Consider the following 16,090-nt stretch of genomic DNA (forward strand, 5'->3'; position numbering starts at 1 on the left):
ATACCTGCACAAGAGTCTTCTATGATATGATGTGATATGAACTTAGATACGTCATTTGCTTGTCTTCTTAGAGTCCATATCAGGCAAATGGCCCCACTGATGATGATTGACGGACTGCTTCAGCATTATAGAACTCTGCCTGCATGACTGTTTTTCATTAGATCTAATACGATGTAATACATTGTATTTGCTGATCGAACGCAGTTAATGCACTCACGCTGTGACTAATGGGTATCAGTCTATGAGGAAAAAAACAAACACATCTGTTGCTCTTCCAAAGAAAGAGCTTTCCCAGTGATTGCTCTGGATGTTTCGGTGCAACAGCGATGTCACATATCCACCTCAGCCCAACAGCGGAGGACTGCCACACTATTGCTTGAGCGTTATGATGGTACAGCTGATGTCTGCAGGGATTTTGGGATTGATGGCATTGCCGATTCACGTAAAATAGAGTACTAAGTGACCCCAAAATGACATGCTTACGTTATATTACCCTATATTGCGCTCCTTGTATTACCTCGTTATCGGCAGCATTATCGCCTGACCCTGTTCCTCAGCGTTTTAGGCGCACGTGACTGGTTTCCTCCAGCCACGTTGTCAAGTGACACCACCCGTGCACACCGCTGCCAGCATGTAATAACAGCACCACTGGTTTGTCCGACCATGTTATCATCTGACACATCTGTTGCATTTGGAGGTGGGACGTGGCTTTTGGCATCACACTCGTACGCCGAGTTCGGAATGAGAACAGGTTGCGCGGACCCATGGTGTCCTGTCGAAAGTGGAAACAGATCAGATGTGTTCTAGAGGACATTGACAAACAACCCTGTTTAATGTGGAGGACTTGAAACAAGTGTTACAGGTTAGCTAGATGTCTTAAAACAATAGACTGTCCAAAAATACTGGACTCAGCCACTGTGACGTCATCCGTTCTCTAAGCCTCAAGTCTGGAAACTTGGCCATCGCCAACTTAGATTTTTGGAGCCAAAAGTGACCCAGGGTGTCTATATTTGGACAAGGTTGTAGCTGTGGAGGAGCAACGGATGGATCTGATTCATAGACTGTGGTGAAGCTTAGCAGACAGCCTGTCATTCAAAGCGTCCGCACCCTTAATTATGCATAACTTTAAGACCTAATAAATGTATACGGATGAGTTATGTAACCAACCACCAGGAGTAAAACCATTTTTTTTGTACCAGTAACCTGTTAACATGTTTATTTCTGCTGTAAAGTTGGACTTTTAACATGGGCGTCTATGGGGAATGACTGTTTCAGAACCAGCCTCAAGTGGCCATTCAAGGAACTGCAGTTTTCGGCACTTCACACTGCCTTCAATTTTCAGCCCTGAAGTTTGCTGCTTGCTTAAAACGTACCTTTTCAACCAAATCTAGGTTAATTTTGATTAGCCAATTTTACATCTGAAAAAAAGAGTATTTTTTTCTAATTCTCTGCTGCAGAATCTCTGCTCTATCTCCTTAATGCCATCAAAAAAGGAAATTGCACCTCAACAGTATTGTATGTTTCAGATTTTTCTTAAATAATCTGTTTTGTCTGCAATCACAATGTTATTCCAGTTATGGATTGATCAATCAGCAAATTAAATTAAAAAAAATCCTGGCTTTGGGTAAGTTGGAACGTTCACATCCTTTCTGTTGCTGTGTTTCTGCAACATGTCAATCAATGTAACAAAAGATCCCTGATGGGTAGAGTCGTGCAGGAGGGGAGCCCCTTTAACAAGAGGGAGGAGAGGGAAAAAGGGAAATTGCAGGAGACACAGGCAGAGCTTGTTTCCCCACGTTGTGATGCGGATGCTGTAACCCAGGGGGCGCAGGAAGTTTCTCACAGGTGTGAATGAAGAGCCTGGCTGGTTTCCTCGCCTCCCTGTTTCCCACTCACACCTCTCTCCTCATCAAAAAGCCTCACTTCTTTTAGAGCTGCCGCAGATAATTCAGAAAAAGTTATTTGTTGCTCAGTGACAGGAAGTACCTTTTATTTTGAATATGTGTGAAAAGATGGGAAAAGCCTATGCCTGCTCTGTTCCTCTGAATCTCAAAGCGAATGCTTACACATCTGGTGTGTATGTGAGGTTCGGGATAAAGCAACCTCTGCGTTCTCTGGATGTGAAAGCTTGAGTGTGAGAAGTTTGTTAGAGCAGAGAGGATGCATTTTACCAAAGTGACACGACAATGTTAAAACCAGAAGCTCTTCTCATTATAAACATAAGATGTTGAGTTAACATCAATGTTTCCTTTAGACTTTGTAAAAGATACAAAATCGACTTTCTGAGCTTTTCTTTTCCTCAGCAACTTTTTTGCCTTCAAACACTTTTGTCGCATTGTCCGAAGAACTTATGTCTGGAGTTGTGCCTTTAGAGACTGTTGCATCCCCTGTATTTCATATTTTTCTACAATATTTTGTCGACATTAAATCATTCCCCACCACACATACACACACTCACACCCACACAGACACACATCACATCCGCTCATATCGTGTTCATTAAAAGGAAAGAAGTAAGATAACATAACCACAAGCTGTGTGTCAGCGTGTGAAATTTGACTCTCATGAGCCGCAACCCATGACGCATGAACCTGACAAGCGTCTCTCTCTACTCTCGAATGCTCTCCATTCATTAACGCTCCTCTCATTCAAAAAATCTGTCACAACTTTAGAGACGTGAGGGTGAGCGATGTGGAAAGGGGTGTAACAGTGAATATCTGCAGGGGGAAAGAGTAATAGGGCATCTTTCTCCTTCCTTTGGAGCCAAGTGAGAGCGACAGGGAGGAGAATAAAAAGAGCATGAACATGTTTCTTCTCACTAATCTCACACTGAGTTTTCACACCTAACTGCTCCAACAATGATACATTATTCAGTGTTTGCACAGCCTCGCCCAATCCAGGGCTATGTGAATGTATGAGCTGCAGGCGAAATGAAAGACAAAGAGATGTTGAAGCTGCAAAGTGTCCGCTTGTTCACCTCACACTGAACTCTGAAGGTCAGCAGCGGATGCTATAGTGCATGACCCGAATTCAAAAAAGAATCAAATTGAGCCGACTATTGAGATTCAAACATAAAACATAACATAACTTACTATTCAAGTCAAGTCACCACACTGTCTGGACTAAGTTCAAAAGCCAGTAGGCCCACCTGCTGTGGCACACCCCCACTGCTATTGTTCTCTGCAGGAATTTTGAGATGCACATGGGACACAACAACTCTGTGTTCGTGTCTCTTTTTGGAGAACCACACTGGGAGTAGAGAGCTTTAAAGACATTTGTTTGATGTTATACAACACAGAGCCACAAGCTCTGGAGAATTTTCCAGTTAAGTACCACTGACTACTGGGAATTGGAGCACTGACGATAAGCCTGTTAAAAATGTGTGCTGACAAATTAGGGTTTGCACTTAGTCATAATGGACTTACAAGGGAGGGAAATCCTGCAAACACTATTCAACTGAGGGTCTTGTTTGCAAACTATTCTTAATGCTCGTGTCAGTGCACTTAGATGGAGGATTTGACCCCACAGGATAATTTAAATGGCGTCAGAGCTGTCAGTGAAGACTTCAGATTATTTTCTTATGTTATATAGACCCTTTATTCTGCCCGTTCCTCATGTGAGTCAGTATGCTCGGGACCACAGGAGGTGCTAGTGTGTCTCTTTGCCCATGTATTGATCTCTCTGACACACTACTACTTCTGATTGCTGCTAGTTTCTGCCTGTGAGTTTGTGTGTGGTCTGGTTAGACTGTAAAACTGAATTACTCTTCTGGGATATGTAAAGTTGAATCTGAATCTTAATGTGGGGACTGTCAAGTGGCAAAAGTGTTGATACTGAATGCATCAGCAAAAATGTTCACTGCAAACATTTCAGTTGTTTTCCACCAAAACAGGCACTGGATTCCAGTCTAGTATCCAGACTTAGTGACTACAGCCTCACCTTATTACATTTTTTTTATTAGCATTTTACCGAAATGGCGAACATTGCCCAAACTTAACCAAAGTGCTTTTGTCGTCTGAACCTAAGACAGGAGTCTTGACACGAACCCAAAGTTGCAATGTCAAGATCCTGCACTTTTCACGTTTACCATCCTTCAACAGCCTCCTTCGAACGCCTATGTGGTACATGAATATAGTGCTTTGTAACCTCAAAGAAACCTTGTCTGTAAGTATAATTAGGCATTTCCACAACAATGTAATGAAGAAAGCAGTTTAGTAACATACAAAGGTTCTTCTAGGAGACAGCGTTGTTCAGTCTCATCAGCTTTGTTTCGAGCAGCAGCTGCAGGCAACTGTTGTCATCCAGAAGTCTCAGATAATCCCATTGTACACTACCTGCTCAGCATCAAACAGCAAGACAGACACAGTTAGAGACTAGCTGGTGAACATAGTGGAGCGTTCAGCAGCTTAACAGCCAAATACTTCCCTCAGGAGTCGGCTGAAACCAAAACAAAGTGCATTGAGACAGAGTTTAGGACTTTCTTTAGACTGGCTGACTCTAATGTCTGCTGGATGTGTAAACAGGCCGCTAACACACTCTCTAAATCATCTATATAATTGTATAAAATGTCAGTGTTGACAGCTTGTTGCACAGCGCCCAAGTGGCTAAAATCAATTTAGGTTTAAATTTTACTTGGATCATAATTCACTTTGACAATTTTACAATTCTGTTCCCTCGGAAGCCAAAGAGTGCCGAAACATATTTTACATTCATCCTGATACAAGCAGTCATACTTTCTGTTTCTTTGCTTGTGGTTTGTAATATTTGAAACAAAATGCAGCTTTCTATGCAGTCAATGCATTAGCTTATTAACTTTCTCCGTTATAGTTCTACTTTTTGTTCCACCCATTTACACAGCAATTTTGCAATATAGCTGCGAGGAAGACCTTCAGTATGCCAGCTTTGCTTTTTTACACAGAAGGCAAAAACATAATGCCATCCTGTGTTTATTTTTAGATAGCATGTTGGTGTTACAGAAGCAAAAAAGGCATTAAGTGTAAGACAACAGCGTCTGCCTCTAGTGTGACATAAAACATACATGCTGGGCGGCTCTTTCTTAACAGTAAAACTGGCATAACATGACAATAACAATAATTTACCATCTCAGTTATATGGCTGTTGATCTCATCATCTGCTCAAAGGGTATGATGCTCCTGGACCTCATGGTCTCCCCAATTTCAGATATTTTCAGTTGCTGTTCTTCTCCTTTAAGTTAGCAACTAACTGCTGCTAGCTGCCATTAAATCTTCTGTCTGTGGTTTACGTCACATCCGTCCCGTCCTGCGAGCTCACACTTTTTACAGCGATATTGATTTGGCTGTGAAAGAGGCCTTGTCCTTAATTATGAGTATTTATGACTTTTAAATGTAAACCAGTGAGCAATTTAAATTTCACTCCCTGTTAGTGGAATAACAGAGAACCGAGTGCATGGCTAGTCATATGGTGCTGTCGCTGTCCTTCAGCGTTTCAGGCGCACACGACCAGTTTTGTTGGGCCGCGTTGTCAAGTGAAGTCGCTCGTGTGGTGCATCGTATGTTGATGTGTGTGATGCAGTCTGGCCGTCTGGCTGTCCTCCAGCATATGATAACAACGCCAACCGCATTCTCATCTGACGCGTTGCATGTGGACGGGTAAGGTGGCTTTTGGCATCATACTCGTATGCCGGAAGCACTGACAGAGCGGCGCTTTTTGATGAGATCGGAATGAGAACGGGTTGGAGTGAGAGACGAAGAGAGAGGGGAAGAGAGAAGGTGGAAGTTGGACCTGAGCAGCCTGACTCGCATGCTGAGGGTCAATCCGCCTATCATTGCCCACCGAACAGTTGTAAAGGGTGTTAAAATTGCCATCAGAGATCAAAACCATGTTTTGGTACCAAACATGTTTATTCTTTCTGTAAATTTGGGCATTTTAAAATGGGGGTCTATGGGGATTGACTTGCTTTTGGAGCCAGCCTCAAATAGCTGTTTGAAGAACTGCAGTTTGCTGCTCAGTTTGAATGCACATTTGATTTTACTATGTATGTATATATTTACATTATGTGCACTGACCACCTTTGGCACAAAAATGTCCTCGGGATGAACAAAGTCTTGTCTTTGCTCTGCAGTATTTCTAAAATAATCACTCGGCTTTGACAACTGTTGAAAGTCTCAGGATGTTGGTTATTTGAGGGTGCACATCATATTCAAACTTGGCCTGGAGACAGATATAAAGTAGCTGAGAAAATGACATTTGAGATGGTCACTTTCTTTCCTGGCCATATAGTCTTATGATAAATGATGGATGGTTGTGGTTCTCCATGATTACTCAAGCAGCACAGGTAAAGTGTCTCCCTCTAAGCCAAAGGCAACTCTTGATCAGTGGTCCATGTCTGCAAACCCTCGCCCACATCCCCTGTTTTCCTCCTCCCTGTCCCTCTCGCTGCTCCCAGGGGGGCTGCTGTTCACCACAGAGTGCCTCCTGCTTAATGGTTGATGTGACAGAGCCCACCACAAGATGAGATTTAACTGAGAGGGGGGCTGCCATGGTCGCGGCCTTCTCTGCAGCCATGACCAGACCGTCCCCTCAAACCTGACCGCTGAATGATTCATGAGGTAAAGTGCAAAGGGGAGGCGGAGGGGAGAGCGAGGGGTGAGGTGTGTGTGATTGCATCATCGCTGTGTCTGGGCCTCTCCTGTGAGTGCTGTATTCTTAACCCTGACACGCAAGAGAGACGTCGGGGGAGAAGGAGGGGGCAGTGTTTGTGTTGTACATGAATAAACACACAAACAGTGTTAATCATACGAGCAATAAATCAGTATTACACATGCACGCACACTCCCGGAGTCACACGGACACAAAGAAAGCTGGGTGTGGCTGTGGTGCTGGTGGGGGCAGCGTGGGTATCCCCACTGGAAAAGCCCTGAACACAACCCCCTCTAATACTTTATACATGATTAAGACATGTCTGGAGGCATCGCAGGGCAGAGGGACGGTTATTAACCCTTTGAAACCTACAGTGACATCACTTTTCTTGTGTAGCTTTCAGACGCCTTTCACAAGTATGCAAACCTTTAAACCCTAAAGAAAATTTTATTGATTTCTTTTGAAATCATGGGGGGGAAAGGCAATGAGCAGCTTGGTAAGAAATGTTTCAGGAATTTGCAAGAAATTTGGAGATTTAGAAAAGGATCTGAAAAAAAATAATTGAAGGGAAAAAATGTCTAGGGATGAAAAGACAACAACTTGGGATAAACAATATTTATTATTATCATAATTATGTTGCAGATTTTTTTATATATTTTTAATTAGGGATGATAACAATTAATCAACAATCAATTAATTGGAAGAATTTAATCCAAAATGGGAAATTTAATCAATTAATTGATAGACTATGCAGTGCTGTCAGAGTATATGCAATATGTTGCTGTGAGCTTTGATTGAGGAAAATAATGCATTTGTTATTGTTTTAAATAAGTAAAGTTTTCAAGTCATTTTTTTCAAATAACGATTAAATAAATATGAATAATTAAAATAATTTTACCAGAAATTGATTGAGGGAAGTGCTGACAATTTGCAACCCTGTTTTTAATTATTAATGTTTTAACTTCCTTTTTACTCTTTTTTTTAATAGTATTTTCTTGTACTTTAAAAAAAAAAAAATCTTGATAATTTTCTCATGTCATTGCTCATTGCAGCCTCCTCATGTTTTTAAAGAAATCATGCCAGGTTTCAAAGGGTTAAAAGCTGTGTGTGTTTCCAAACTCCAAAGTGTGACCAGGCTGTTTTTTGCAGCTCTGCTTTTAGGCAATGTTCCCATTTTTCCTTCTAAGAAGCTGCCAACAAATCAAGCCTCTGTTGAAAAATGAGATCAGTTGTAAAACAGCTTGAAGACGCTAATGGAGAGATAAGAAGTAGAGTGATGCGCGCCATAAAGGAGCTATGATACGAGGGAGGAGGAGCCATCTTTTTATTGATTTGGGCATTAATGTACATTATGTACAAATTGGCTCAGGGGCGGTCCCTCACGTGAAGCCCACTGCTGCGCAAACAATTTGGAGCATTTGTCTCAATATTCACGTGTGGGCGTATCAGGGCGCAAATATCTTCTGTGCATTTCATGCATTTCGCTCACTTCATGCATCTTTTGTGAAATAAGAAAAAAATGTCACAGGGAGGAGGAATCTAAGAATCTCTGCCTGTCAAGAGGACTAAGCCTGCTTTTCTTCCTGACGGCTGAAAAGGAAGGAAAGGGGGGGAAGGGAAGGATGGATAAATAAAGAATGGAGACGTCCTATATATCACACAGGTAGCTCAAACCCTGACAATCGACAATCTGTCAGGCTTTTCATAGCAACAGGGGCAACTCCTGCGAATCAGCATCCTCGGGGAAGAAACAACGATGTATCACAGTGTGTGTGTGTGTGTGTGTGTGTGTGTGTGTGTGTGTGTGTGTGTGTGTGTGTGTGTGTGTGTGTGTGTGTGTGTGTGTGTGTGTGTGTGTGTGTGTGTGTGTGTGTGTGTGTGTGTGTGTGTGGCTAATTCATTTTGTTGGATTTCATTAATCATATTTACCACCTGTGCCTGACTGAGCCACTGACTTTCTGTTATTACAGTATCTGAGAGAGACGTACAGTGTATCTTTGTTCCCTCTGTTCTGCAGCCTCTGTGTGTGTGTGTGTGTGTGTGTGTGTGTGTGTGTGTGTGTGTGTGTGTGTGTGTGTGTGTGTGTACACAAAAGGTGTAGACTAGAACCCCATCCCAATTCAGCTCCTGCTCAAGGTCTGCTTGTGTTGTAGCAAAACACACTCATAGAGACACACACACACACACATACTACCTCACTCCCTTTCCACACATCCAAACACACTTGACACATGCGTATACATAACCGTGTCCCTTTGTGGACCGTTGCCATGCAACATTCCTCTGATTGGGTTAGTTGAGCTCTGGTGCATGTGCACACGCACACACAAACACACACACACACACACACACACACACACACACACACACACACACACACACACACACACACACACACTCCTGCCGGCTGATGAGGATCAGATCACACACACACACACACACACACACACACATACACACACTCCTTTGCCACACCCCATCCTCCTCTCCCATGGGACACAGCTGCACTCCCAAGGCCAGTGTGGAGTGAGTGAGGGGAAGGACGCGGTGCTGCTCGGTGCAGGGTCGTAGACGAGCTCCTCGGAGATGTTTGGACGGTTCTTCGGGTTTGAATCTCAGTTGCATTTACTTGGATGTGTTCTGCATTTTATAAACTGTGACTTCAAATTCAAAAAAACACCCGCAGATATCATGATGTGGCGAGGTTTGATCAGTAAAAACAGCCTCACTTTGTGTTTTTTTTTCTTCTTGCTGAGACCAATTCTGCAGTGCTTTAAGCATCTCATTTTCTCTTGCGTTTCTGTTGATGTGGCTTCGGAGGGATAAATTTAACTTGATAGGACTTCAGGACGATGTAACCCTCTAGAGAGCAGCATAGTTGTTGCTGTGGTTGCTGCAGGATGTTTCACTTTATTTCCCTGTGATGTGACTTGTGTTTGTTTCGGGAGACGATCTCTGCTCACACACGTATGTGGCCCTCTCGGTGCTTGTGTAAACTCAACTTTTAAAAGGTAGATTCAAGTTTTTTTTTTCTCATGTAAGTTGCAAAGGCTGTAGTCAAAATGTCTAACAAAGGGCCTTCTGTCCTCGCTGCACTTTCTTTGCTTCCCAACACATCTTTTTAAAAAAATGACGTATTTCAAAGATTAGACATTGATTAGAAAATGTTGTTTACAAAAATTTATTCATACAAATCTTACAACACTTCCATAACATTGAGAAACGTAAAACCCCATATAAGGACTCCTGTGTGTATAACGATGTCACTTGTACTAAGGTTCACTTTTAAAACACATTGTTTTCAGATAGATAAGAGATTAAACATTGAAGTAAGGCGTTTGGCGCTTTCAGAAATATCAACAACAGGCATTTTCTAGGATCTGAACAACATCTCTTGTCATGTACTGAAACCCTTTTAATTCTACTAGTGATGCACATAGTTGTAAAGAATAAGTCGGGGCTATTTTTGATAAATTACTGACCAATACCAAAATAATCAACAACACCTCATAATCAACAGTAACAAACACTGGTCATTGTTCACAACTCTCACAAACACTGAACACCCCAAACTCATGCACACACAAACACACACACACACAAACACACACACACACACACATTACCTGCTCCATCAACATATACATTCTTTTCTTTTTTTAAATATATACTCAATAAATCATTGGCCATGCTTTAAAAGAAAGCCTTATTCTACTACTCTTGGGGCAGACTAAGCTGAGCGATTAAACATAGTAAAAGGAAGTTTCAATGTAAGCTAATGGACTGCAGCATTGTAGGGCCACTAAAATTGCCATCTGTCACTTGTGGCGAATTTTTTTATTTCATGTTTTTTTCTCACGTCAAAGCAAGGCACCAAAGCCAAAAGCTGTTTCCACCTCCACATGCGTGTTCAGTCAGTCAGTCAGTCAGTCAGTCATTCAAACAAACACTGAATGCACACACACAGACACACGTGAACACCATATGCAAGCATTCACACACACATTCACACTAAGCCTGTAGGATAAAGCCAAATTGAAGGAGTGTTTTTTTGGGGGGCGACCACGGGCCACTGATTGGATTGCAGGGGTGCATAAAGCTGCGTTTGCATAATATTGAATGTGTCTCTCTAATGAAAGTCGGTGGGAAGATCCCTTGACTTTGAGGGATGAAATTCATTCATTCTGGTGTGCGAGGGAAACTCCACTCACACTGCTGAAAGTGAGGGGAATTCAACATCTGATATTTTCATCAGACTCATTCACCCTGATGTCACTTTTCAGGTGAGCAGAAGCAGCTCGCCTCTTCGTTTGTTCCTGTTTCCAGGTGCGACAACCTCTCTCAGGCTTGTGGGTGCCGCAGCACGTCTCTTATGTAACTTTCTCTCTCACACACACATAATCTCTTTGTCTCCTGCTCTCCTCTCCATGCACACCTCTCTCTCTCTCTCTCTCTCTCTCTCTCTCTCTCTCTCTCTCTCTCTCTCTCTAACACTCCTCATCTCTTTATCACATCCTCACTGCACAGACCTCAGCAGACATCTAACACAGATCGTCTCAACAATGATTCACAGCACTGTCAAATCAACTACGTAGCACGGCGATCTAGAAGCAAAAAAGAACCATTTAAAAACCCAGACAATCAGCAAAAGGGGGTCCAGTGTCTTATGATATCCACAATGACAGCAGCAGGGGGGTAAAAATTCAACAAGTCAGTGCAGTACCAGTTTCCACCACCTCTAGCCCTCCTTGTTCACATTCCCAACACATCTGACGGAGGGGAAGGTGGTGCTGAAATAGGCTTTAGCACAGCCCACCTCCCAAATAGCACAATCCAAAAAAGCACAACGGCATGCAGTTTCTAAGCAAAAATTAGCAAAGGTGTCCACATGCACCATTAAATAAGAAATAAAGAGTTAAATATTCCTATCTGATGCTACCTTTCCTCTCCGCCTGCTTTGTTTCCTGCATCTTTACACGTTCTGGGTCCATTCTGAATATCTGCAGTGCTGCCCAAATACAATCAACAGCTGAAGCACATTCTTCCAAATAATCCTGTTGACTGAACACAGACAACGTTGAGATGAATGTGTAGTTTCTGTACTGTACATAATACACACACATGGAACATTCTTTACACAGTCCTATCGAGCATGATTTATCTCCCTAAATGACTTTGAGGCAAGTGAGCAAGCAGTGTTTGCCGCAACAGCAACTTGAGGGCTTCCTTGATCTTTAGGCGATAATGGCCTTGCAAAAACGCCTGCAATTACAAGTCTGTTTGAAAAGAGGGGTCGTTTTTTTACCAGCAGTTGCATGAATGGCCGTGTAAGTCAATCAGTTTTGCCATCAAATGACAGGCTGTTGGACAAAAGTTAATTCCCCTGGAGGGGGGCAGCAAGCTTTACAAATCCACACAGCTCCCATTAAGGGAGCAAAGAGGAGGAGCAGCAGGAGGAGGAGGAGGAGGAGGAGGAGGGGGGTGGACAAGGGCAACATCTATCATTTAGGATAAGCCGGATATGCCTCACATAGCATGCTCACTGCTTCTTTGGGCCTGTTTCGGAAAACAAACAACACTAAAAAAATAGAACGTTGGTTACAAAAATAAGTATAACATTCAATACTTTGATTGTCTTTTTAAAATCTATTTATTTTCTGCATATGTAGATGACCTTTAGAGATTTCAAGCGCATAATGTTGAAGGTGCACATTTTTTTTTCTAATTTCTTCTTCTTCTTTTTTTTTTAAGTCATTTTGTTTTGTTTTCAACAACATGAAAATAAAATATTGGTCCACAAAGTATTACTGTGCGGTATCAAGTGCTTTTGTACAAAAAGAAAAAAAAAACGATATTATTATTAAAATATTCATTTTAATGGCTTTACTTCATACATAAATACATGTTGAAAGAACACAGGCGCAATCCACTGGTTGGTCAGATATATCTGAATGATTTAACGACTGGATGTATATACACAGGAGGGCAGTTTGGGCGCTTTAACAACGCTACAAATAGGCAAGTCGGCGTCCTTTGTTCCTAACTCTCTGTCTGTACCTTCTTCCCAGAACCGCTGCCAGGTATTTCTGCACGGCCATCTGCTTTCTATAGCGACTGTAGCTGTCGGTGAAGATCCCATCTGAATGTCTTTTGGATAAGGGCTCTGACTCTTCCTCCATGCTGTTGTCGTCACTGAAAAAACAAGCAAAATAATAATAATAATAACATTAGTCAAAGCTGCAGCCTTCTCCAAATATTCAGCTTGTTTTTAATTTGACATATTGTGATTTCTCCACCTTTCCGTGATGCAAATTGCCTACAATCGCTAAAAATGAATTGTTGGGGCCTTCTATTTTTTTTCGTTTAAAAAAAGGCGGCAACAAGCAAGACAAGTGTAAAAGAAACGGGGGGTTTTTTTCGTTGTTTTTTTTTTTAAAAGAACAGTCATAAATTATTCATTTGCACATTGCAGATTCTGACGCATGTTTTTCAACTGGGAGAACAAAATCAATTTATGGATTAATCACATAAATCGAAGTGTATTTTAGTCTCAGACCTTCTTATTCTTAATAATTAAAAACGCACTGCCACGCCACGACAAAAAAAGATGAAAATGTAATTTTTTTAAATATAAAGATAGAAATTAAAAACAGAAAATGATAGACAGTGATGCAGCAGCCTGGACTTGTGCAGCGGAGAAACATAAAAAAATGATGACTGCAGGTTATAAGAAATGCCCTTACCCTGCACGAATTGTCATCAGAGAATGCAGATAATGTCTCGCTGTTAACTGACCCAGGATCTCCCTCAAGGCTCTATCTAATTCTTCCTCAGCATGCCTTTCTGGTCTGAGATGATAAAACGCCAAAACACATAGATCATCAGTGACTAAAAAAAAGCGCAGACAAAATGATCAAAAGTAGCCTAAAATGTCCCCACCTGCAAAATAACATCAGGTGCAAATAGTTTTTATTTTGCACATTTCTGCCGACCTTTTTTTTTTATTTACGTTCATTATTTAACAGTATTCGGAACCAACATTTTAGGCTACTCAGTATGAAAATAACACTGAACAAATACCATGAGAAACTCTTGGAAATAAACAAAGCAAGCAAACATTATCGCAAAAAAGGAAGTCATTACAATGGAATCCAGCTCGAGGCTTTATATAGCTGCGAGGTGAAAGCACATTTACCTCTTCTCTGGTGGGTAGTAGAGAGTGTACGCGTCGTCGTTTAAGGATGGTGGGCTTCGTATAGCAATCTGATCGCCATCAAAACCCATGTCGGATAATGAATTCCCATCCTCATCGAAGGCGTCGTTTTCAAGTCTGCAAAAAAGAGGGGGGGGATTCATCACAAATTTGATCTGTGCACAAGTGGGACGCAGCAGTGAAAGAATGCCAAAATGTCTGCATCTAAAATCACAGGGAGGTTGGATGCATTCGCGATGAGGGAAGAAAAGAAAATGTAATATGTGAAGGGGTTTTGGACTAAAATCCGAAAACGAATTATTTAAAGTTTGACTTAAAATTGCTTAAAATGATAAATGTGTGTTTCTTTTCTCTCTTTTTTTAGAAATATGATATTTTATGATCGGGATAATCTGTTTTTTTAACTTGATGCTGCTGCTCTCAGCAGCTGTACAGCCTCATTAATAATTGAAGAATCGAAACAATGGGTGTGAGAATGATCACATTTAGTGTAGGCGTGGAGCCAGAAATTTATTAAAAGAAATGCCGCAATTAGCAGAGAAATATTAAAATCAATAAGAACCACGCCCAGAGTATGGATATGCTTTTCACAGAGTGAGAGAGAGAAAGAAAAAAAAAGAATAAATCTTAAATGGATAGAGCTCTCCTATTCGTTTTGCCTCGCCTCTCCTTGGTGACGCCAGTCCACCGTCATCCCAAGGGCTATCAGTTGCATTGACTGCACTCTCATTTTTAATAAGGGGAGTTCTGTGAACCGTCCCACCGGACAGATACATCTACGCAATTTCCATTGTCATTTTCCACACAAGAATTGCAGTTGTTGAAATTTCATTTTTCGTTCTCACTCTTAGTTCTGTGATTTTTAAAATCGCGCGCAGAGTTTGTGCGCAATTACGCACACTTATTTCAAATAAAAGTGCCCAAATCCTCAAATAAAATCAAAATCAGTCACAATGCAATAACATAATTGAACGAAAAAAACAGCTTTTAACATGGATTCGTTAAAGAAATACTAAAATGAGGCTATAAAGAGCTCATACACCTACCTAATCTTAGGGTAACTTAGTCCGATAGGTGTGCAGAAGACGCTGTAGTGCATTAAGATTCCGTAGACGAGCAAGATTAAAGTCGCTTTACTCGAACTGGCCATGCTGTTAGAAAAATGAAAAAACAGACGCAACATTAAACAGGTTAGTCACTCCTATATGAACAACATGCTCTCTTTGTTCTGTCAAATTCACATGCTGTGCTACTTCTCTTTTTTACAAAACAACAAAACTGGATCGAACATAAGCTTGTTTTATTAACTGGACATAGTAAACCTCCATTTGCGCAAAAGTACAACAAAAAATGATTTCTGGCTGTTTTACTCATCCCATTTCGTAAAAGTTTAACTGAGGTATCCTTTTGCATGCAGCGCCAAAGTAATTAAAGACAAAAAAACATCAGATCTCCATGCAGTGCAGAAAAGACAAAAATCCGTTACTTTATCTCCATCAATGAATTTCTCCGAGTTTTAAGACAATCCGCAGATAAAGCACATACCTATAGCAGGAGAGCAGAGCGCTGTGCTGTAGGATGTGATCCGGGCGCGGCTGTGGATGTTGTGTGCCTGAGTGTGTGTGTGTGTGAGAGAGAGAGAGAGAGACGGTTTCTTTCTCACGGCACTTCTTCCCTGGCTGAAGCGCCTCCGTCGTCTCCTTATGTTCCCCTCAGTGCAGCCTATCTCACTTTTTTCGACACAGTTAAAAGGAGTCGCGGAAGAAAAACTCGGTGGTCAAAGTGCCGCTGTGTGTTCAGCCTACATATCGTTGCTCTAAACTTTTGTCCTGTGCTGTGATTGCCTTGGATTTTTATCCGCGCATCGTAAGCCTTCCCCCCCTCCTCCTCCTCTCTCCAATATGTCACATTAAGGATGCTATAGACGTCATCAAGTTTGCCTCCCGGAATATAAAAGTACAGTTCCTTCCTCATCGATGCATCCGTCACCCTCAACCCCCCCTCCACCTCCCTCCTAAGATGGAAGTTTACTTCAAAACTTTCTCCTTTTTTAAAGAAAAAACTATATACATGAACTTTGCACAAGATGAAAATGCAAATCAATACGTTTCTCATGGTGATCGGTTATTTCCCCACGCGCCAATTAGGCTTTTATTATTATGACAGAGCTGAGAAGTGATCGCTGTATGGTTTGTGTGATGGTTTTGATGGAAGCGGATCAGACTTCCGCTGACCAAGTTCAAGGCCTCTGGGGAG

At 41.7% G+C, this 16,090-nt stretch overlaps 1 protein-coding gene across 2 annotated transcripts; it reads right to left on the reverse strand.

The window, feature by feature from the left end:
* Positions 1–9,786: 9,786 nt before the first annotated feature.
* On the reverse strand, positions 9,787–15,688 carry adcyap1b (adenylate cyclase activating polypeptide 1b). Of its 2 annotated transcripts, XM_042497999.2 has the most exons (5): positions 15,380–15,688; positions 14,881–14,985; positions 13,817–13,951; positions 13,365–13,469; positions 9,787–12,813 (listed from the first exon to the last, which is right to left on the reverse strand). In XM_042497999.2, exons 2-5 carry the CDS (start codon positions 14,982–14,984, stop codon positions 12,630–12,632), a joined length of 528 nt encoding a protein of 175 aa, XP_042353933.1. In that variant the 5' UTR covers position 14,985; positions 15,380–15,688; the 3' UTR covers positions 9,787–12,629. The 2 variants fall into 2 exon arrangements, with proteins under 2 accessions (XP_042353933.1, XP_042353934.1); XM_042498000.2 differs by lacking the exon at positions 13,365–13,469 and having other exon boundaries at positions 15,380–15,683.
* Positions 15,689–16,090: the final 402 nt, after the last annotated feature.

This window comes from Plectropomus leopardus, chromosome 12 (genome assembly GCF_026936395.1).
Source record: "Plectropomus leopardus strain MGB_pleo_1.0 chromosome 12, ASM2693639v1, whole genome shotgun sequence".
NCBI lineage: Eukaryota > Metazoa > Chordata > Actinopteri > Perciformes > Serranidae > Plectropomus > Plectropomus leopardus.

Excerpts from the sequence above, each read along its gene's own strand:
- adcyap1b (XM_042497999.2), bottom strand. The coding sequence starts at position 14,984 with ATGGCCAGTTCGAGTAAAGCGACTTTAATCTTGCTCGTCTACGGAATC. Across the intron at positions 13,952-14,880 it reads CTAAGTTACCCTAAGATTAG|ACTTGAAAACGACGCCTTCG; the intron begins GTAGGTGTATGA and ends TCTTTTTTGCAG. Across the intron at positions 12,814-13,364 it reads CTGATGACAATTCGTGCAGG|TGACGACAACAGCATGGAGG; the intron begins GTAAGGGCATTT and ends TTGTTTTTTCAG.